This window comes from Sorex araneus, chromosome 5 (genome assembly GCF_027595985.1).
Source record: "Sorex araneus isolate mSorAra2 chromosome 5, mSorAra2.pri, whole genome shotgun sequence".
NCBI lineage: Eukaryota > Metazoa > Chordata > Mammalia > Eulipotyphla > Soricidae > Sorex > Sorex araneus.
Window position 1 is genome coordinate 188,136,659 of NC_073306.1, and position 23,685 is coordinate 188,160,343.

The 23,685-nt window shown below is 33.6% G+C and overlaps 1 protein-coding gene across 27 annotated transcripts in view; it reads left to right on the top strand.

Annotated features, from left to right (window-relative positions):
- Positions 1-23,685, top strand: part of ADGRL3 (adhesion G protein-coupled receptor L3) — a 988,077-nt gene that overhangs the window by 275,851 nt on the left and 688,541 nt on the right. For all 27 annotated transcript variants that reach the window (XM_055139571.1, XM_055139575.1, XM_055139572.1 and 24 more), the window contains exon 4: positions 12,371-12,589. In XM_055139571.1, coding sequence (XP_054995546.1) covers positions 12,535-12,589 — 55 coding nt within the window. In that variant the 5' untranslated portion in view covers positions 12,371-12,534. The remainder of the gene's footprint in view (positions 1-12,370; positions 12,590-23,685) is intronic.

Here is a 23,685-nt window from a genome sequence, read left to right on the forward strand (position 1 = left end):
TGAATATATTTTGCAAGTTTAAGACACGTTTATCTGCAATCATACTCTTTATCTTAGTATAATTATTGAGATTATTCACATAAAATATTAGTTGAGTAGGACTTAGTTATCTATCTAATACTTTTCCAGCTTGATTGTTTCTGGAACAATTTTTAGGACTATGTATTCCTTAATTTTTATTTCAGTGAAAGCAGAGTTAAACAGCAACACTATATATATGCCAATTTTTATTACTTCAGAACTTTCATGCTTCAGAATTGTCTTTGGTAAACCAAACTCTATAGAGAAAAATATTGAACAAAGAAATGGTTTATTTACAGAAATACAGATGAAAATTTTTAAACAACGTAGCTTAAGATGTTTTTTTCTGAAGGAGAAAAACAAGTCTATTTTTCTGATCATAGTCATGTTGCCTTGATATATATGAGTGACAAAACCAATTTCAAAATTGTTTTATTATCAAGAAAACTAAATAAAGTAAAAATAGTTTTTATAAGGTATAAAAAGTAATCTATGTTTGAATAGATTCAGATTACTCTTTTTATGTTGATATTTCCCACAAGTGTTCTAGTCATATATTTCAATTTCATTGCCTCTAAAATGTGTTGCTATTTTGATTGAGTTTACTAATATATATAAAACTTGAAAATATATATTGTTTTTTTCTGAGTCAGTGATTTTAAAAATAAACTCATAGAATACTATCTCAAATTAGTGTGAATGTTTTATTAAAAACTTTAAGTTTTGAACACAGATTAGTGTCCCAGAATATAAAGAACTCTGGGTGAGATGTGTATGCTGACTTAGCTTTTTATATAGTTTACTTTTGTTAATGAGATTCTTTTTCAAATGTTACTCTTCCAAGATGGGGCTGGAGTGATAGCATAGTGGGTAGGGCGTTTGCCTTGCACATGGCCGACCCGGGTTCAAATCCCAGCATCCCATATGGTCCCCTGAGCGCCGCCAGGGGTGATTCCTGAGTGCATGAGCCAGGAGTGACCCCTGTGCATTGCTGGGTGTGACCCAAAAAGCAAAAAAAAAAAAAAAAATGTTACTCTTCCAAGAAACAATTTGTTTTGTAGCTTCTAGCATCAAATCTTCTAGCATTTACCCACTGTATTGAAGTCACTGGATTATTTCTATTTCTTCGACTTTCACAGTCACTCTGGATGCTTTCTTGAATGACAACTGCTTGATACTACTTAATTTGAGATGATATATTTTCCCATTATATATATATTCCCAATATACAGAAAATCAAAGAGAGACAACAGTTGTTAAATGATAATGTGAAATCGTATATTCTTAGACATTCTGTCAACTTGACTTTGTTCATTGTATCATTGTATCACTGTCATCCCATTGCTTATCGATTTACTTGAGCAGGCACCAGTATTGTCTCCGTTGTGAGACTTGTTGTTACTGTTTTTGACATATCATATACGCCATGGGTAGCATGCCAGACTCTGCTGTGCGGGTGGGATACTCTTGGTAGTTTGCTGGGCTCTCCGAGAGGGATGAAGGAATCGAACCAGGGTTGGCTGCATGCAAGGCAAATGCCTTACCTGCTGTGCTATTGCTCCAGCCAGTTGACTTTGTTACTGAATAAAATTTCATGTTATTTAAGTTCTAATATTTATTAGATAAAAATTAACAGAAATATAATAAAGTGATATGTTAGTACGTGTGATTATATATGCTTTTATAAAAGGCATAAGTGTATTCCACACATGAATGAACTAATCTAAATATATCCTTTACTATCTTGCATTTAAGTATATAAGCTGACCCAATTTAGAGACTTCATTTTCACAATTTCTCTTTTCTTTTTTCTTCTTTTTATGGGAGGAAGGGCACAGGGTTTGATTCCAAGAACTCACACATTTAAGGAATACTCTCTAATACTGAGCCATTTCCTAGAAGTCTTCTTTAATTGATTTATTTATATATTTTACTTCTGCTTTGGTGCAACATTTTCCTTAACACACTCAAAACACACTTGTGCCTTAGATTGTTTCCTCATGCTATTGGAACATCAGAGTCGAGATGAATGAAACAGGAGGACTGAGTTACTCTGATTTTCCTGTACTTTCTACTTGCCTTTGGCATGCAAATAAAACCCAGAGGCTGAAGAATATTATTTTATTGGGGAATTTGCTTCTTTTCTAGAAGCTGGAATGCTACTATTAAATCACATGTGACACTTATATAATTAAAGTGAAATGTAATAATACTGGTAAATGTGTTAGCACGTACTTGAAAAATAGCTGTTTTGGCCTCTGTTATGATCATTTCCTTTAGGCCACATCTGGGGATGCTCAGGAGTCACACCTGTGTACTCAGAAGTTACTCCCATTCATGCTGGGGAGAAAACATGGATCATTTCTAACAATTTTTGTAGATTTTATTAAAAGGTATTAATTTGATTTAGGTTCTCTTTTCCCCATATGAATTATTTTGGAATTATAGAAGATAACTTAAAATTAATTCCTTAATATAATTTACTTTAGGATCCGTTAGTTACAATACATGCTAATTATCGAAGCATGATTATAACATATATTCATGTACTCATACTTCAAGCTGTATCTTGAGATTATAATAAAGCTTATTGATTGTTATTGATTTTAAAGCCATAAATGTATATTTAAGTGGCCTTTCAATCAGTTTAAAGTTACAGCTGGAGTATTGCATCATATACTACAACCTTAGGCAGTCCCTTGTCAGTAACAGTCCCTGTCTCCCAGTGGGTATTTTAGACACTGATGCTTGGTAATGGGTCATTAAAGACAATGTTTAATTTGAGATCTAGCCAGGTGCACCCTACTGAGATGAGATAATTTCCAAACATGTGTATTTTCTCTCCTGCCTGGTTGCTGCTGATATACCGCCAGTTGGGAATCAAATAAAAGAAAGCTATCTTGGAATATTTTGTGAATTACAAATGATAGTGCCTTCCGTTCATTATTTCAGAAGAGACAATTTGCAATATATTAGATAGTTTTCTTTAAGGAGATTTTAAGAGATTATTTTTAGTTCTTGACTTCTAAATTACCATCTTCTATTATACAGTAGTTTTAATTCTAGATAAATATGTCTTTTAGTTGCTTTTCAAAAAGTAACATCGGATTGCATTTTTAAATGTGAACACCAACCATAGATTTTAAATGAAACTACGTACATGAAAGCCCTGCATGGGGGTGAGGAGCCATGATAAAAGCATAGTACAACTCTGATACTGTCATCTAGTTCATAAGGAGATAGATATATAATCCCCAGCATTTCTTCTGGTTTTGGAAAATCTTCAAAGAAAGTGTAATTAGATATGTAATTTTTTCTTCTATGCCAAGAAGTTGAAATAAGTTAAATTTGACTCAAACATGAAAGCTTCACTTTTGTAGGCTTTGTTTATAAATCAGTTATTACCTGCCATGTATTTAGAGAAATGGCATTAATAAATGAGATGTTCCCTACTTTATTTTTATTTGTTCCTAATTTCAGTGCCACAGTGCCTAAATATGCACTGTAGTTTGAAACAATTCTGGTCAGGTTATTTGATGATTTTAATTATTGTGTGCTTTTTAAATAATTTTATTTCAGTAATCTCAACTGTCAGAACTTGTATTGATAAAATTTTTGAATTTCAGATGAGAAAATATGACTGTGCTTAACTTAAATCAAAGCCTACAATTTCACTTTAACATTGAAATGTGTAGTATCATAGTTTTCTAATATCAAATACTAACAATATTGGTTAGTTTCCGAAAACAAAACAAAACAAAACAAAACAAAAAGAAATACTAGCCTATCCCAGCCATAAACTCACTATTGACTAAAACAAATGTAAAATTTAAGAAATGTGTGAGGTTAGCCTGTCCATCATTAGCTAGTATAATTAATAAAGTTAAAAGTATGGAGAAGTACAATTCTACTATGAAAATAACACTCACAGTAATATTATTTCTATTTTGAGAAAATTATGAAAGTATTATTTAGATAAGATTGATATATATTGAAGTTTTTAAATACTTATTTAGGAGCTATATTTTTCTCATTTCCCTCAATATTTTCACTTTTTTGTAACAATGGGGTACTTTTTCACTTTTTTAGAGCTACTGACATTATTCCTGAATTATTATTCTAATAACATTTTGGTTGTGTTCCACTCTTCTGTGAGAAAGCATGGATAAAATAAACCACTGATCTCTAATCTTTGTACCAAAGATGTGTATACATGATTGTCCACAAATGTGTATATGCATACGTATGTAAAGATATATTATCAAGTAGAAATTATTGTGAAGTAAAAAAATTAAAATCTGGGCCTAATAGAATTCTCACAATCTAAATTTTAAATATTTTGTTACAAAACTACATATTCTAGGTTTTCAGTTTATGCCACTGAATTTATATATTTAACTTTAATCCAACCTAGCTAAATATCCCTTGCCTATACAGAAGGTGTTCTCATAGTCAGCATAGCATTGTAGCACTGTGTTCCCCTGTTCATTGATTTGCTCGAGCGGGCACCAGTAATGTCTTCATTATGAGACTTGTTACTGTTGTTGGCACATCAATACAGCACAGATAGCTTGCCAGGCTCTCCCGTGCGGGTGGGATACTCTGGTTACCTTGCCAGGCTCTCTGAGGGACAGGGGAATTGAACCCAGGTTGGCTGCGTGCAAGGCAAACACTCTACCCACTGTGCTCTCACTGCAGTTCAGCCAGCATAGGCTGCCTGAAAAAATAACATAGACTCGGTGACTAATAAGCAGCAGATATTAATTTATGACAGTTCTGGTTATGGGACCCTCTAGTCCATGGTGCCATCGTGTTTAGATTTTAGTAAGGGGCAGCATCCTGCCTTAACAGAAAGCTGACTTCTCACTGTTCTTTAATGGGGCAGCAAGGGTGAGAGTGTGCCCCGCTGTCACCTATAAGCATACTCATTCTGTACAAGAGAACTGCTTTCAGGACCTCATCGCCTCCAAAGGTCCCCCCTCTACAGAAGTTCACATTTGATAGCAGTATTCTAAATAGGGAGCAATTGCACAGCGGTTGGGCGTCCGCCTTTCACGTGGCCGACCCAAGTTCGATTCCTTCACCCCTCTCGGAGAGCCCGGCAAGCTACCGAGAGTATGGAGCCTGTGCGGCAGAGCCTGGCAAGCTACCCGTGCGTATTGGATATGCTATTTATCACCAAATGTTTTCTTGATAAAATTAGAGAATTTGTGAATATTTCCAATTCTGAATAGTAAAGAAAGATCAAATGTTCAAGACAGGAGATGTGTGCTGAAAGTAGATAAAGGACCAAACATGATGGTCTCTCATAATCTGTATTGCAAACCATAATACACATAAGTAGAGAGAGAGTAAAAGGGAAATTATCTGCCATAGAGCCAGGAGAAGGGGTGGGGGGTTAGGAATACTGGGGACATTAGTGGTGGAAAGTGTGCAGTGGTGGAGGGTGTCTGATCATTGTGTGACTGAAACTCAAACATGAACGTTTTGTATCTGTAGCTCATGGTGATTCAATTTAAAAAAAAAGAAAGAAAGAAAAAAAGAAAGAGATCAAAGCCAGAGCAGTAGTACAGTAGATAGGTTGTTTGTCTGGCACTGTGCCAAATTGAGTTTGCTCAGAGACACTCCATATGGTCTCCTCTCAGCCTGGCCAGGAGTGAGCCATGAGCACAGAGCCAAGAGTAAGCCCTGAGCACTGTGCCCAAAACTAAAAAAAAAAAGGGAAGGGGGAGGATCTGTTTTGCAAATTGTTCACATGAAAGTAGTATGAAAATATAAGCTCCATCTTGTAGGAATTTCAAGTTTTTCATTGAAAATCAGGCTATCCTGATTACTTTCACAGATTCTTTTTTTGCTCTTTTTTGGGTCACACTGGGCAATGCACAGGGGTTACTACTGGCTCTGCACTCAGGAATTTCTCCTGGAGGTGCTTGGGAACCATATGGGATGCTGGGAATTGAGCCTGGGTCTGTTGCGTGCAAGGCAAACACCCTACCCTCCGGATTCTTTTCTTACTTTCTTTCATTTTTTTTTTTTTTGCTTTTTGGGTCACACCCAGCGATGCTTAGGGGTTACTCTTGGATTTTGCACTCAGGAATCACTCCTGGCGGTGCTCATGGGACAATATGTGGAGTGCTGGGAATCGAACCGGGTCGGCCGTATGTAAGGTAAACGTCCTACCCACTGTGCTATTGCTCCAGCCCCCAGATTCTATTTTTTAAGGAAGGATCTTCACAGTGGTTTTTAGACTTGGTCTGGCAGTACAGGCTGATGGTTCATTGTTAGGACCCGGTTCTGGTGGCAACTAGGACCGACGTGACAGTTTTCAGGAGTCACCAGGACCATAACTGGCAATGCTCTTATTGCTATGAAGTGCAGGGAATCCTTTTGGGACCCCATCTTTGCACACAAGACCAGCTCTTCACCCCCTTGGAGCTATCACCCAGGCCCTATTTATTTTGGCTTAATTTCAGACTCACCAATTTTATTTCTAAATGGAGATATTAGTGACTGCAAATACTTATCAAAACCTATTGGAAACAAACTCCAAATACTTTTTTGGGATTCAGAGGAAGAGATTATTTCAAGGACACAGAGCAAGAATATGATCCTGTGTAAAACATCAATCTATTTCATGGTTAAATGGTATGCTGCCCTAAAGCCAAAAATAGCAATATTCATTAAATCCAAATTTGTTCCTAAACATTAATAGACATTTATTAGATCATAGCATTATCTGAAAGACAATTAGATTGAACTTTTACTCTAGAGAACTTTCCTATTAAAATTGCCTTCCTAGATTACTTGTTTTTGAATTTAGCACCAAATTATGATTAAAATATAAGGGGATGGTTTTACTTAATTAATAATGTATATTGTTGGTATTTAGTTTATATGTAAAGATTTATCATCCTATTGCTTAAATGTATTTATAAGTAACATTGAAAAATTAAGATAGGTATCTTTTCTGATGTCTCTGAAAATTGTGCAAGAAAGGAATGCGAAAAGAATGGAGATGAGTAATTGTAGTGGAAATACAGTTGAAACCTGAGTTACTCTCCTTTCTAATTTAATTGACATTTTTTCTTTGCTTTTCTTTATTGATTGATGTTACCTTCCATCCTGACAAAACATATAATTGTAATAGTTCTGCAACTCAAAAATTTGTTGTGTTATCTTTCTTTGACTCATTTTTAAATCACAATCTGTACATTCCAGGTCACATTGGATAACCCCCCACCCCCACAAACATGCACACAACACACACACACACACACACACACACACACACACACACTGCAGAACTGGAGGTTAGAACTATTTCCTTTTGCCTTTTATATTGGTTGAGGTTCTGTGTTCTACTATTTCTATCATACTATCACTAGCAAATATAACTATAATCAGTGCTGAGGTTTCCCCCCTCCTTTTTCCCTTCCTCTTTGCCCTATGGAATGTGGGCATTGGTGCTTATAAAGCATCTTTGAGTTTAATCCTCTTTCCATCTGACCACCCAGAAACTTCTATCAGATAGCTTTTTATACTTCTCAGAACCAAATGTAATCTCATTTACCATTTATAATCCCACTATTGAATAGAAAACCTTTTGCTTAAGGAGTATGCACTGATTTTTTATTTCCTTAATGTGTATTCTCATTAGGGATTTTTTAAAAAGCATGATATATGCTTATTTTACCCAGTGGTATAAGTATGGCCCTCAGATGTTAACAGTAGGATATGGAAATTTTAAGTAATCTGCTTATGCTATACAGTTTATAATTTAAAGAAAGAAAGAGAGAGAGGACGGTCTTTTCTTAGCTCATGCTATGCCCTTTTTATGCTACCTCACCTACTTAAGCCCTATTTGTCATTTGATGACAGGAACTATATTTTTAAATATCTGTGCAGAAATAAAAGACTAAAAACAAGATGGCCACATAGTTATAGGTCAAGTTAAATATATACTTAATGTATGTGAATTTCTTCCAGGTTGTATTTAACTTGAATGCCTTATAAAATATAGATGTATATAGATAAATAGAACGCTTTAGTCTGTGACTTGTAACTGACTAAATGCATAATAGTAATTCTCTGCCAAATGCATAATAATACCATTATATTTGAGTGTTGTGATTCTCTGGAATTAATATTTGATCTTGAACTGCATAATGACTACTAGCAGTATTATGCAAGTTTGGAAACCTGTCAAAAATATTGTATTATGAAAATTCAAAGGCTGCATTATTTTTGTGTGGTGTCATAATAGGTACCATCAAAATACTAGTTAATTAGTTTAATGATTCCGTTAATACCTCTATTTTAGTTAATCACTGTATTAACTCAGGCTCTTTATTTCAAACTAAAGATCATTTATACAAGTTAACTTCAGAACAGTTGCTCACATATTTGGTATCAATATGGAGGCTTATGTTTTTTGAAGTGTATCCATTATAAATATTTACCTTTTCATTCTTAAAAGACAGGACTGGAAGTGAACTTTATGTATTTAACTAATTTGAGCTGTTAAATATATCAAGCAGTATTTTAAATACTTCAAAGTATATAGATGAAAAACAAATTAATTTTTAAATTATTGTCATTTCTCATTGGTTTATGATATGAAATTTCAAAAGCGTTTAGGCCCATATCTCTATAAGTGAATAATTCTCACCATTCCCACCACTGCAGGGTTAAGTGTCATTCCAGTGCCACAAAGACAGCTCTCCTCCCAGTCCCCACCTTATATCTGGTGTCCACCTCAGTTTCCACTGAGTCAATGCATTGGTTGTTCTTGTCACCAGTTTGCTTTTGTTAACCAGATTCCAAAGATAAGTAAACCCATTCTGTAATTGTCTTTCCCTTCCTATTTTACTTACTAGCATTATCACCTCAAGATCCCTTTTTTTTAATCCCGAAGAAAGGCATCTTGTCATCTTTTTTTCTCAAGACAAAATATTTTTCCTCCAAATATATATGTATGCCAGCTTCTTTTCCACGTCTCTATTGAAAGGAAGTTAGAATTATTCTCTTTTTTTTTGTTATTGCGAGCACTGCCACTATAACATAGGTGTGAAATTGTTCTTTCAAGTAAGTATTTCTATTTTCTTCACCAAGCTGCTTAGAAATCATTTTATTGGTGAATATGGAATTTACATTTTTATTTCGTAATGAAATCTCCATATTGCTTTCCATAGAGGCTGTCTTACAGGAATATTCAGAGTAAGTGGATCGACATTAGAATTCCAAGTAGCATTCAGATTCCAATATCAAGCTCTAATTGGATTGCAGGACCAAAAAATGTAATATAAAGCTTACATGATTTGAGAAGATTGTCTGGAAAATAATCCAAATTTAAAGTGAATGTTTCTTCACAAATAAAATCAACAGCTTTCTAAGCTTGTCTCAACAATGGCCTAAGCATATTATTGTATCATAAGCACACCTTTACTTGATCAGTATGATTTTACATAACTACCTTGCTGCTCAAACCAAAAAGAATATGAACCATTTTTTACCTTTTAGAACATCTCGGGTAACAAATATTTCATTTTGTACTATACTATAATTAGTAAAGAGTCTTGCTTTTAGTTTCCATACTTGAATGGTTTAAAAGCAGTGATCATACTTTTGACTTGTAGCCCCATCCTTCCTACTTAAACCAAACAATTAGCATTGAGTATTGAACATAGAGTAGTCCAGATTACTTGGAGAAAGATGTATATTTTGAAATGGAATTTCTTTTATGAGATTGGTGTTTGGACCACACCTATCAGTTCTTAGAGTCTGCTCCTGCCTATTTATTAAGAAGACATCCCTAGCAGTACTGTGCATCACTTGTGGTACTGGTTATTTACAGTGAGCCAAATGCTAGGTAAGCATCATGCCTACTGTGTATCTATCTGGCTCTAAAACTGATGTTTTAAATACTTTATTCCATTAGTATATATGTGCGTGTGTCAAACCCATCTGTGCTCAGAACTTTTTCCTGGCTCTGTGCTCAGGAATCATTCCTCCTGGTGTTCTGGACACCATAGGCTATGCCAGGGATCAAACTAGTGTTAGCCATGCACAAGACAGATGCTTATTATCTGTTAAATCTGGTGAATGTTTGAAATACTTTATCAGTAAGCAGGGATACCCCTATGGGTCCCACACATGTATGTGCCATGAGATCAAGTAGACTCCTATCTATGTAGAGTTTGATAAAATATTCAAAAGTGTTCATTATGAATTGGGTTTTATACTTTATGAATCCAAGCACTTTAGGATTCACTCCAGGGTCCAATAGCTTTTTTTTTTTTTTTAAATTTCAAGTTTCCTTCCTATGAAAATGGTGTTGCCAGGAAGTTTTTTGTATATATCTCCAGGTAGACATCTGTGAGTATTTTTTGGAGATGTAAGAATTAGTGGAAGTGCAGGGTTCTAAGTCATGTCAATGCTCAGATTTTAATTAAAGTTCTGAATTATCTGGCTACTTATACATCTACATACAAAGGACAAGAACAACAAAATTTAAAAATACTGGAAGGTATAATAATTTTTGAGGCATGTACTATTTGTTATTAGACAGAAGGGTGGTGTATATATTTTATGCATTTTATATAACATAAACTTTAATTTTGGCTCCTTTTACTTTAATATGGTCATATGAAGTAAATAATACCATTATCCCTGCATTATTAGGTAAGAAATCAACACCTTAATTTATTCATGGTTTAGTCAGAGTTATGGTAGACCTTGCTACTACTTACTTACTGACATGGATAGTCTTATCCCAAAATTTGTACTCATACCATGAAAAAAGTAACTAGCAGAAATTTTTAAAAATCTGGATAATTTTGCGTTATAGTCAGTTATTTCAGAAATATTTTAATATTGTACAGAACAGAAATCATTGAAATTTTTATTAAACTTGATCAGGTTTGAATTTATGCTTTACAGAAGAAAATTTAAAATTTTTCTCAAAATTATTGAAGATAGATTGAGAGCGATAGTATAGTGGGTAGGTGCTTACCTTGCAAGCAATTCATAAGGGTTTCATCCCTGGCACAATATATGGTTCACTGAATCTTCCAGAAGAAATCACTGAGTAAGCCCTGAATATTGTCAGCTGTGAAGCACCCCTTATCTTCCAAAATAAATTGGAAGATAAAGATGCGAAGGCAGGAAGGCAGGAAGAAAGGAGGGAGGGAGGGAGGGAGGGAGGGAGGAAGGAAGGAAGGAAGGAAGGAAGGAAGGAAGGAAGGAAGGAAGGAAGGAAGGAAGGAAGGAAGGAAGGAAGGAAGGAAGGAAGGAAGGAAGGAAAATGTAAGGGAAGAGAAGGAAGGCAGAAGAGAAAAGGTGGGAAAGTTTGAATTCTATTTGATTAAATTAAAGTTTCTGAATGTGAAATACATTTTCAAAATGTGAATTACAGCACTTCAGTATTTTCTCACTTAAGATATATCTATGCAGTTTTATTTAGTAAGATGACTCCTTTTATGCTTAATGTTTTTGATGTCTTTCTGAGATGTTTAAGACTTTTAAGCACTATTCCTGATCACTATATGTAAGACCCCAGTTGCATGTTTTATTATATACTTTCTTCTGTGTTTATTTCATTGCCTGGCATTTGAGATGGTGTGCAGTAAACCTATGAATAAATGAATTATCAGTGAGGAAAGCTAATTAACATAGCAGATCTAATTATAAAGATACTGAGAAAATTTATGTAGTTGTTGTGGGGAATGATTTCTGTATGAAACCAAGGGGCCTTGAATGAAAGTAACAAGATGTATGTATTTATTTGATTCTGTGTGGTGGTAACGTGTTATGCATTAAACTCGATCAGTAAAAGTACAGTAAACCAGGTAGCAAAAGTTATCAGAAATTGTGTTTCATAGAGCTAGGCTGTTGAGTGGGAGGGAAATAGAAGTCATTGGTGGAAGGGAGTAGAGACTAGGGAAGTAATTGGTGTTGAAATATTTTATGCCCCAAACCAAATAATAACTTTGGAGTCCATGGATGCTATATAAAACAAAATTATAGAAATACAATAATTTCATTCATGTTGGTTATAGAATGCAGAAAATAATTTTTAAGAGTTTGAAATCTGTTTAGACATAGTTATATTCATTTTCCCTGTGAGACTGAGTTTTCCTTTAGTCCATATAAGGGCTGAGAAATCAACACACTAGTGATATGTGCATGATTAAAACTCTTTAGATTACTTACTCAAGTTTGTAATGCAGTGCCTTTATTTGTTAAAATGAGGAAGTTGGGGAGATAGATTTTGCAGCTCAGAAATAAACTTTCACAGAATTAAAATTAAAATACCTTTATTTGATCATTCCTTTTATGTTGTTTGTTACAGGATTCACATTTGGAATATTGCTGTTTTCTGTTGTTGAGGAATATTTTTTTGGTTTTTTAAAAATTTCATCAATCTTGAAGTAAGAAGACAACAGGAAAGACAGTTGTTTCTTTCTCAGTTGGAACGTTCACCACTGAGGTTTTTTTTCTACTCAGTATACAACCATGTGGCCACCACAGACACTAGTCTTCATGATGCTCCTAGCGCCGATAGTTCATGGTAAGCCTTTAATTTGATTATTAATCATGCTACGTGTTTTTTCACTTCTTTACTCTAGATATACAAATTTTTACTAATTATTTTGCAGCTATTGTTAACCTTATGTTCATATGAACAAATTAAAGTATGTAGGTGTTCTTTAGTTGCAGTAAATTAGACTGATTTTATTTCTTAAAACATCTATTGAAATGTGTATGTAACCAAGGTCATTTGATTTCTTTAAATGAGTCTTGCATGTTTTTTTCTACCACAATTATGGAAAATCAGTTGAAATATGATATAATTTATTATTAGGTTTTGGTTTAATTAGTTTTACTCCTGAATGGTAATGAGTATGTACATTTGAAAGCAAACATGAAAATATCTGCTTTTCCAAATGAAATCTTCTTTTATTTCTGAGAGTTTAGTACTTTGCTAGAAGTTTGATAGACAGAATAGAAACTATAATTTCACCTTAAGGGTACAATGATTTTGCCTTTCCATAAAAAAATAAAGCAAACTATTAAAATAATATGAACATATACCAAAGATAATTTTACATAAATTTTCTAGTTGTATTTTATGATTATCTTTCATAGTCTCCTTATTTTGACATACTTTTGTTGATAAGAAACATAGGACATTTAAATTATGTGTCTTTAAACATTTTATAAAATATTATTTAAAAATTAAGGAATATAATTAAAGTCTATAAAATTTAGTGTAATGTTCAATGACTATCTCTAAATAGTAACAGGTTATTGTTCAAATTCATGGTCTTTTATCACAATTTAGTTTTTCATCAAGATGAAAATAATTGAATACATTTTGAGGTGTAAATTTATTCCCATAAACGTATAGTTTTGTTAACCAAAGTTATGCCAATAAAAAAAGAAGCTTTAAAGTTCATTACACCAGGAGTATGCTTATTTGTTTAAGTAGTTTGCTACTGTTATTTAAAACCAGCATTCTAAAAGAAAAAGAAAAGAAAAGAAAGGAAAATGATTTATCTTGATAATTATGATAGAGAATACAACTCTATTTGCTATTGCTTTAAAGGTCTCTAAATATTATGGTGTAGCAAACTGAAATGAATTCTTAGCCTCATTTTTGGGGCCTAGTTAATTGTAGAAATTCATTGCATCAACAATGCAGTTCTGAATCTGCCTATTTTTCTAACTTTGAATATGAATTGCATTATCTTCTCATTATTAAAAAAATACCTCATTACATTTTGAATTTTTTTCCTTAGTTTCTCATATTATATGACTTAAAAAAATTAAATCACTGTAAGGTCACAATTTTAAAAATATAAAAGTAAAATGCAACTCTTTTAATATTATTTAATTTTTTTCAAAAATCTCGATATTTTCCTTTGATCCTTATTTTCATGCTACACTAACACATTTATATACCTGTGAATAATGTAATATTTTGCGATTTGGAATGATAAAATAAGATTCATTTTATTGTTTCTTAGTTTGTTGTGAGAATAGCACACCCAGTGCTACTCAGAGATTACTGTAACTATGCTCAAAGCATTATATACAGTTCTGGGGATCAAACCAAGCTATGCTGCATACAGGGCAAGTGCTTTAACTATCTCCATTCTTTGATTTATATAACTCTATGTTTTAATTATTTACATAAAATTATTGCAATTAGGCTTTTTGGTGTTACAATCTCACTCAGAAGATTATTTTAAGATTACATAACACTAAAGAAATCCAGTATAATGCATACAAACATGAGGTACCTAAACATGTTTAATGATGTTCATTATGCTATCTGCCTCAGTGATTTCGTTTTTATTACAACCAGAAATGAGCTAAGTGTGAAAGCTGTTTCATTTGATGTTGATACATGGGATATAAGTACAGGCACATATACTTCTTATAGGTACATATATCATGCATGACACAATTCCTGTTATAAAAGTAGGGTCTAAAATTACCCTTGTTAGAAGAAAGTAAGTTAAAAATAGACAGGGCAGGGTAGTCATTGTAAAAAAGACTCCTATTATGTATTTCAGTACACCTCAGGCATAGCTGAATCAAGGTCATGGGTCCTGGTTTTCTATCTAAATTGAAGACACACGCACACACATACACATAACCTCTTCAAATAACTGGTAGTACTTTAAAACTCTACAATGGAACAGATTTAAAGTTAGGTTGGTATAGATAGGTATTGGAACTAAAAACTAAATAAGTATCACTTATTTTGTAGTATCTTGATTCTGAAACAAATCAAGCTAAATAATATAGCAAATGCATACTTATACGCTTTATCCTTATTACTTTGGTTAGGCTTTTAAAACTTGGCATTAGGGAAAATTCAAACCACTTTCTTTGGCTTTCTGTCAAAGGCCCTCCCTTTACTTTTGTGATACTATGTGTGCCTTTTAAAGGCTTTTCCACAGTGCGTTTGGAACCAAGTTTGATCAAAAATAGAGGGAGGGTATACCTTTGATCATGCTGAAATACAGAAACTTGTTTTGACAGTTCATCAAACCTGGCTTAAAGAAACACTAGAAACAGTTGAAATGGAGAGGTTAGAGGAATACTATAGCAGGTAGGGTTTTGTCCTGCATGCATAGAGCCAGAGTTCTATCCCCAGCTCCTCCCGGAGTGATCTTTGAGTGCAGAGCAAGAGTAAGCCCTGAGCACCACAGTGTGTATCCGTCAAAGAAACAATAACAACAAAATAACCTAAACTCCCAAACAAACCTTGAAATGAATGCCTTTTGTTTTCAAACCATGCCTTAATACACATCTCCTTACTATGTATCAGTGAGAGGCCCGGCTCTATGTGATAGTTTGGACCCTAGTGAAATAAATTTTCAATATAAACTCTAGATGTGAACACACAATTAATCCTCACAAAGATCTCATGGATTTAATTTTGGTTAGCATATAATCATCATAATTTGACTTTCTATGGTAAAAAAAATCGAAGTACCAAGTGATATAGGAATTTGACTGAATTATGTAGAAAAAATAGGTTGAATTTAAGATTACTAAGGAAGCTTATTGAACTTTGGTCTTAGAGACAAGAGAGAGTCAGTTTCTTCAGATGAAATTTGCTCTATAGAGGATCATATTTAAGCATCACCCTGACTGTTACGCAGCGAATAGATCAGAAATACAGAATATGTGCCTCTTCTATATTCTGGCCATAGACACTAGGTTGTGGAGTCTTACTAATCAGTGATTAAAGTCCTATTTTTTCTACCTATTTGATCTGCTACAGAATTCTTTGGGATTTAAAAAAATAATTTACCACAAGCCAGATACTTGTAGCTACGAACATATAAAATGCATTTACTTCTTTCCCAAAGTGTTTAACAGTAAGTTGAACCTACTTTTTATCTATAGGAGCAAATTTTTATTCCATGAAGAGCTGTTTTTAAGAAATTAATGTATTGGGCCGGAACAATAGTACACTTGGTACCGTGCTTGCCTTGTGTATAGCTAACCTTGGTTGGGTCCCCAGTACCCCATATGTTTTCCCGCACAAATCCAGGGGTGATTCCTGAGTACAGAGCTGAGATTAAGCCCTGAGTATCTCCAGATGTAACACAAAGAGAAAAAAAGAAAGAGAAAAAGTAAGAAAGAAAGAAAGAAAGAAAGAAAGAAAGAAAGAAAGAAAGAAAGAAAGAAAGAAAGAAAGAAAGAGAAAGAAGAAAGAAAGAAAGAAAGAAAGAAAGAAAGAAAGAAAGAAAGAAAGAAAGAAAGAAAGAAAGAAAGAAAGAAAGAAAGAAAGAAAGAAAGAAAGAAAGGAGGGAGGGAGGGAGGAAGGGAAGGAAGGAAGGAAGGAAGGAAGGAAGGAAGGAAGGAAGGAAGGAAGGAAGGAAGGAAGGAGGGAGAGGGAGGGAGGGAGGGAGGGAGGGGAGGGAGGGAGGGAAGGAGCGAGGGAAAGAGGGAGGAAGGAAGGAAGGAAGGAAGGAAGGAAGGAAGGAAGGAAGGAAGGAAGGAAGGAAGGAAGGAAGGAAGGAAGGGAGGGAGGGAGGAGGGAGGGAGGGAGGGAGGGAGGGAGGGAGGGAGGGAAAGAAAAAATAAAAGAAAATAAAAGAAATGGATGTAATGGGTTTGTAGAAAGAGGACTGCAGGTTGGGCTCTTACTTTGACTTCAGCCAACCAGATTCTTTCTCTGACCCTTATTTGGTCCCTCTAGCTGTACCAGGAGTGACCCCTGAGCTCAGATCCTGTAATAAGCAGTGAACATAGCCTATTGTGGCTCCCCGCCCCACGACAAAGAATGGAATGCCTTAAGATAATATTTTGAACTGTGGTAGGCATGTTGTGAGTCTTCTTTATATTTAACAATTTTATCATTATTTTGAGATATAATCTAAATATAATCCAGAACAGTAGGCAAGGGAAATGCAGAATTATACTTATTCTTACCCTGTGAATTAAAAACAAAAACAAAAACTAAACAAACAAACCTTTTTCCACTTTTACTCCCAAATTCAAGTTTTGCTAAACAAGCCTTAGTACTAGTATCCAACCAAAATTATTTTCAAATCAATATATATGGGATTTTAGTGTACAATCATCAGTGTACAATAATATTCTAGTACATAATTATCACTGAAGTCAAAGTGCAATTTTCAGTGAAGCATTTCTTTGCATGATCTCTACATGGTTAAAGCTTGAAAGTAAAGAGCTAATTTTGAATAATGTTTCCTTTAGTAAAATAAATCCTGGGTCGTTCTTTAGAGTCTGGACAATGCTTTCTGTAGGAGAATAACACCAATCAGTACAAACACCCAGCCCCCAAATATAAATCTTTAAGATTTTAAGTCAGGAAGTGTATCTGGTTCTGTGTTTATCTGTTCATTTTCCGTGTCTCTGTGTACCTTTGTATTTCTCTTTCTGTTTTCCATGACTGTGCTCCCTTCCTGTACAGCTATAAAATCCTAATCTATAATGCAAGGAGACCTACAGAATTCGAGATGGCACTTAGCAGATGGTCAGTTATTTGCTGTAAATAGACTGTTGCATGATGATAAAGAACTTCTTTCTTTGTTGTATAGATGGGCTTGGTAGCAAAGAGAAAACAGAGAGGTGGAGAAAAATAATCCCACCTGGGGATCATTCTGTCAGTGAAGGAATCCAATAGATCTGTGTAAGAAATCTGAGCCCCTGGGGATGAGTTTACCCAAGCCATACTAAGGTTTTGGGAAGTGAGAAGAAATTCAAGTGATCAGGTACCTAAACTATAGCCCATGTTAATATTTATTTATAAATTTTCATGATTGTAAAGGTAGAAATCGGGATAATTTGACCTTGTTTTGATAAGGCAGAACAGTATTTTATGATACCTTTGCAGAAATATTTTTAAAAATATTTTTAAAAACTCACCACCAGGGGCTGGAGCGATAGCACAGCGGGTAGGGCGTTTCCCTTGCTTGTGGCAGATCCGGGTTCGATTCCCAGCATCCCATATGGTCCCCTGAGCACCGCCAGGAGTAATTCCTGAGTGCAGAGCCAGGAGTAACCCCTCTGCATCGCCAGGTGTGACCCAAAAAGAAAAAAAAAAACACCTCACCACCTTAAGTGTACTTTTTCCCCTGCAAGTCTGGTTTTGTTGTTTAAAAACAATGTATATTTTCATACATTCAGGGATCTTGCACACGAACCTGCTAGTTTTCTTGAAGAAATTATTTATAAGTACATTTTAGCAATGGCAAAGATCATATGCAATGTACTTATTGCATATTTATAAATTTTTTATTTTTATTTTTATTTTTGTAGCTGGACTATTTAATATCAGTAAGCTAAATAATACCCATATACTTAGATTATGCTAAAAGTTTTAGGAGGCAAAAAATTACATTTTATTTCATTATATTTTTTATATAACTCTTATTTGATGTTATGTTTTATGAAAATTCAAATTGCTTTAATGCTTTGTTTTTTTGTTTTAAATTTGTTAATTTTAGGCATTAGTCGTCCTTGAAAAGTCTATAATATTTGCCAGCTTAGTTATTTATAATATATTCTTGCTATATCATGATTTTTATAAACAAATGTGTTATAGATAAAATATTTCTTTTGGTTATAATATATGTGATCACTGATTACCTATCCTTTGCTATCTGCTTAAGCTATTGAGTAATGAATTTCAAAATATACATTTTGTGAGTTAACAATGCAGTCTCTAATAGCAAATTATAAGCTAAAAATATGCATTGCTAATAGACTTTCTTTGTAAGACTTTGTTTAGAAACTATCCCTACATGTTCTATATGCAAGTTAAAAACTGGAAAAGGAAGTATCTTTTGCCTTCACATTTGCAAATATGTTATGTAAATTTTATTTAATAGCAATAGTCTAAGAATAAATTTCTTATTTTCAGACTATTTGTTTTTACTATTATTTTCACTGATTATTTGAGAAATTTATGAATCATAACTTAGTTTTCATGTCTTTGTTTAGGTTGAACTGTAATTGCAGTCGGGTAACCATCATGTATTTAATGATGTAAATTTTAGATTTCTTCTATGAATTTTGATCATTAAGTTAAAAAATTGCTACAAATGTTTAAGGTTCTAAATTTCTGTTTTCCTCTTCACACTGTTATTATTTACTTGCATTCTCTGTGTAAGATTAGTTTTTCTTAAATTTATAAAATAGGCTGTAGCACATTTTCATGCCATCATTTTTTAAATTCTGATTTAAATGATAACTCTTTTGTTTGTTTCATTATTTGTTTCTGACGGCCATACCCAGAAATATTCTGGTTGCTCTTTGTTCAGTGCTCGGAGGTGTGGTGGCAGGAAAATACAGTGCTAAGTCAAATCCTAGGACCCCTACATGAGTACAATGTGCTCTCAGCAGTTGAGCTCTGTACTGATCTGGTAGTCGATTTCTTATCAACCAGTCACAAGTCTGAAATGCAACTGCATGAAGTCTCATTGATATGATAGACAAATGAGACACTATGATGTGCATTTATTACATATTTTATTTTATTCATTCTTTAGATTTGGGAACTCACTATTCAGTGCTCAGCGATTTCTGGTAGCTCATTCATTGTTCCTGGTTGTACTTGAGAAACCATTTGTTTCCTGACATTTAACTGGGGCCTCCCACATACACAACATGTGCTTCAGCCTAATGCACTATCTCCCTCACTGCTATATGTGTTAGTTTGACAGTTAAGAATAAAGAAGGGACTGGAGCGATAGCACAGTGGGTAGGGTGTTTGCCTTGCATGTGGCTGACCCGGGTTCGGTTCCCAACACCCATATGCTCCCCGGAGCACCGCCAGGAGTCCAGAGCCAGGAGTAACCCCTGAACATCCCTAGGTGTGACCCCAAAAAGCAGAAAAATAAAAATAAAAATAGAACATTATTGAATTATTTCTTTTCAAATAATTAATTGAAAATGAACTCTTTTTAGTGTTAAAATCTTATCTTTTAAATTTATTTGAACCTACACTTGCTCTCTGTTATCATCATAACATAATTATCACCCTGTCACAAAATCTATGATGTATGGAGGACTTGATCAGTTAAACTAGTATAGCTAAAGATGTATAAGTGAAATATGTTTATTATACAGAGGAAAATAATAGATATAAAATCTTTCTTGTAAAAATAAGTTCTCACTATAAACTTTGGAATAATACCAATTAATTCATTTTCATAGCTATTAGTTTATAGTAAATTGATTATCAATAAAGTCAAAGATGTAGCTCACAGATAAAGTATAAATCATATATGTCATTCTTTGTCATTACCAGTGCCACTTGTTACTATATTTTCAAAGTAATCTCATACAGATTTAAATTCAAAATGTTTTTATATTTAAAAAGATATCCTTATTTTAAATATGAAAACTGAATAACAGTTCTATTAACCACTGACATAACTAATATTAATGGCTATTCTATTTTATTAAACTCATATATATATAAGCATTACAATTATTGTGGTAAAATTTATATATTTTATTTTTATTTAATTTTAAAATTATTTACTTAAAATTTTAAATTATTAAGTTTTACTATAAGAAGAGTGGCTTATCTAGTCTTATATTGATGAAAAATTTGGTCTTTATTATTTTAATTTTATAAATAATATAAAAGCACAACTAAAAATAATTAGACCGCATTTCTGTACCTTAGAAGAAAATCTCTTAAGAAATGACAAGTGATTCAGAACAATTCCTACTTTGCTGAATAGTAATTGTCAAAATGAAAGGTAATATATGATTAAGACAATTCAGCTGGTTATCACTACAATTTGCTAATAACAACTAATAAATCCAGCTGCTATTGTTCCTATGGGACAAAACATAGCACTGTAGCACTGTTGTCCCATTGTTCATTGATTTGCTCGAGCGGGCAACAGTAATGTCTCCAATGTGAGACTTGTTGTGACTGATTTTTGCATATTGAATACGCCATGGGGAGCTTGCCAGACTCTGTCGTGTGGGCGGGATACTCTCGGTAGCTTGCCAGACTCTCTGAGAGGGATGGAAGAATCAATCCCTGGTCGGCCACATGCATGGCAAACGCCCTCCCGGCTGTGCTATCGTTCCGGTCCATAGATAAGAGTAACATTCAATGTTAAGATAGCGTTGTTATTTCTAGGCATTATTCTGGTACATTGATAATGTTCCCCCCAATAAAAATCTTTATCAGAATTAATGAGAACATTTTACTTGGTTTTGATTTAAGCACTCATATACGATAAATGAAAATGGCAGTGAAATTTACACTTATAAATTTATTTATAAAGTACAGCAGGTTATGCATGGAATCCATATGAAGAAAATACTGAAACTTACTTGCTATTTACAAAAATGGTATGTAATAGTGTTGGGAGTGACAGAACAGCAGCCCACTGAGTTTCTGTTCTGACACTGCATATGATCCCCAGAGCTGTGCTGGGAGTGATCCCCAAGTTTACTTAGGTTTCCAAAGATTATTTATTGCTCAGAAAATATTATAGGATGAATACCTGTGTTTCTGGTCATGTTTGTATGTGTGGGTATTCATGGAGAGTGAGAGAGGGAAGGAATGTGTGTGTGTGTGTGTTTGTGTGTGTGTGTGTGTGTGTGTGTGTGTGTGTTTGAGAGAGAGGGAGAAGGATACATAGAGCCAGAGGTGCAAAGGTGGAGAGTCCTTTTGTGAACATAGAACAGTCTTAGAATGTCACTGTAGGATGGCATAGAACCTCAAAGGTCATTGTGTGGATCTTTGTCAGACATATTATATGGAGATGCTAGTGGCAATTTATAGGTGTATTTAGAAGCAGGCACTGATTTCTGTTCCTTTTTCCATTAAATAAAACCAAGCCTTATAGCATACCTTTACAGGTGATTGGAATTGTAGTTCTTTTGTGACCATTGTAAAGATATTTATAATATAAAAAAATTTAAACTGTATATAAAATACATTATATAGGGCAATTTTTTTAATTTTTTAAATTTTAAAAAAGCATGATTGAGAGAGTAAAATTCCATGAAATTCACCAACTTAGGATGTGTGTTCTTTTTGAGCTTTACAGTCTGCACAGCTGTCTAATGATAGCAGTTGTTGAAGATAATCATTACTCCAGAAAATCCCACACCCATTTGTTGCTCATACCTAACTTTCCCTTTTTCTAAGCTCCTGACAACTATTAGTCTGTTTTCTATCTTTATGGAAATACCTGTTATAGATTTTTATATAAATATAATTCCATGTTTTTTAAATCTTTTGTGACTTAGTTTATGTCACATAATATAATATTTAAAGGTATAATGTATTCCTCTATACTTTTTTGATGTTGAATAATATACTTTTGTGTATATTATATACCACATTATATTTATAAGTTGATCAAAATTTGGCCTTCTACTACTTTTTTATTATCCTGTATAATGTTATTATTGAAATTATGCATAAATTTTTGTGACTATGTTTTACTTTTTTTGGGTAGACAAACTGGTTGTGGAATTTCTGTGTCACATAATGACTATCTTTAGAATTTTGAGAACTAGCTTAATTCTTTCCCACAGCAGATACACAGTTAAACATTCCAGGAAAATAATAAAGCGTTTTTGTTATTCCTCCCTCATACTTGTTATTGTCTTATTTAACTACCCAGTCAAGATAAAGTTATATATCTTGCCATTTAATTTGCATTTCTCTAATTCATTATGTTGTTAAGTATCTTTATCTATTAACAATATTTATATGTGATAAAATATTTAAGATTTTGTTGAATTGTTTTATATTATTGAGTTTTAGGCTTCTTTAATAAATTACTTTTTAGAAAAGACAAGGGTATCATTAGTAAGACACAATTTATATTTGAGTACTTTAGACTGAAAAAGCTTACTGTAATCTTTTGACCTGGATTTACCTACTGAAATCTTGCTTGTTTTTTATTCATTTATAATTATATACCATTTGTCTGATCTCATTACCTTATCTCCATTTTCATTTTCCTATATTATTCATGAATGCTAATTAGCTCATTAGTTCAGGTTTTTAGTTACCATAACAGAAGCTTGTCACTGGCAAAAATTAAAGTGTTGCTGTCATTGTTTATTCTACAAGCAACTTATGTACAAAACATTAAGGTAATCCTCTGTGTTGTTATGTTATTTTTAAATGGTTCTTTAATAAATGATAAAGAACACTAAGCTATAATTATGACCTTCAGAAACAGTTTCATTATTGTTCAATTCTGAATTCTTGTCTTTCTAGAATTGAGGGTCTCCCTTATTTACCGTTAAGTATCTTTGACCCAATTTTATCATAAAAGTGGATGCGGGGCTAGAGAGATAGTACAATATGAGCAAGGTTCTTGTCTTCATTCAGCGAAGCAGATAGCAATCCCTGCACTGCATATGATTCCCCTGCAAATTACTAGGAGTTGTCCCTGATCACAAAGCCAGGAGTGATCCATGAGCACTGCTAAGTGTGTCCCAATTGCCCTACTAATTAACTCTTTTCATAATTTTTCTCCGATGCATTTTGTAAACTCCCTGCTTTAATCTTATTCTAATAAAGGTAAACATCTAATTGCTTATCAGTCTACATACTACATATTAGTATCCTTTGAAGTAACTGAGATCATATCTTTAAATAGTAATTTAAGGATGAGGGGC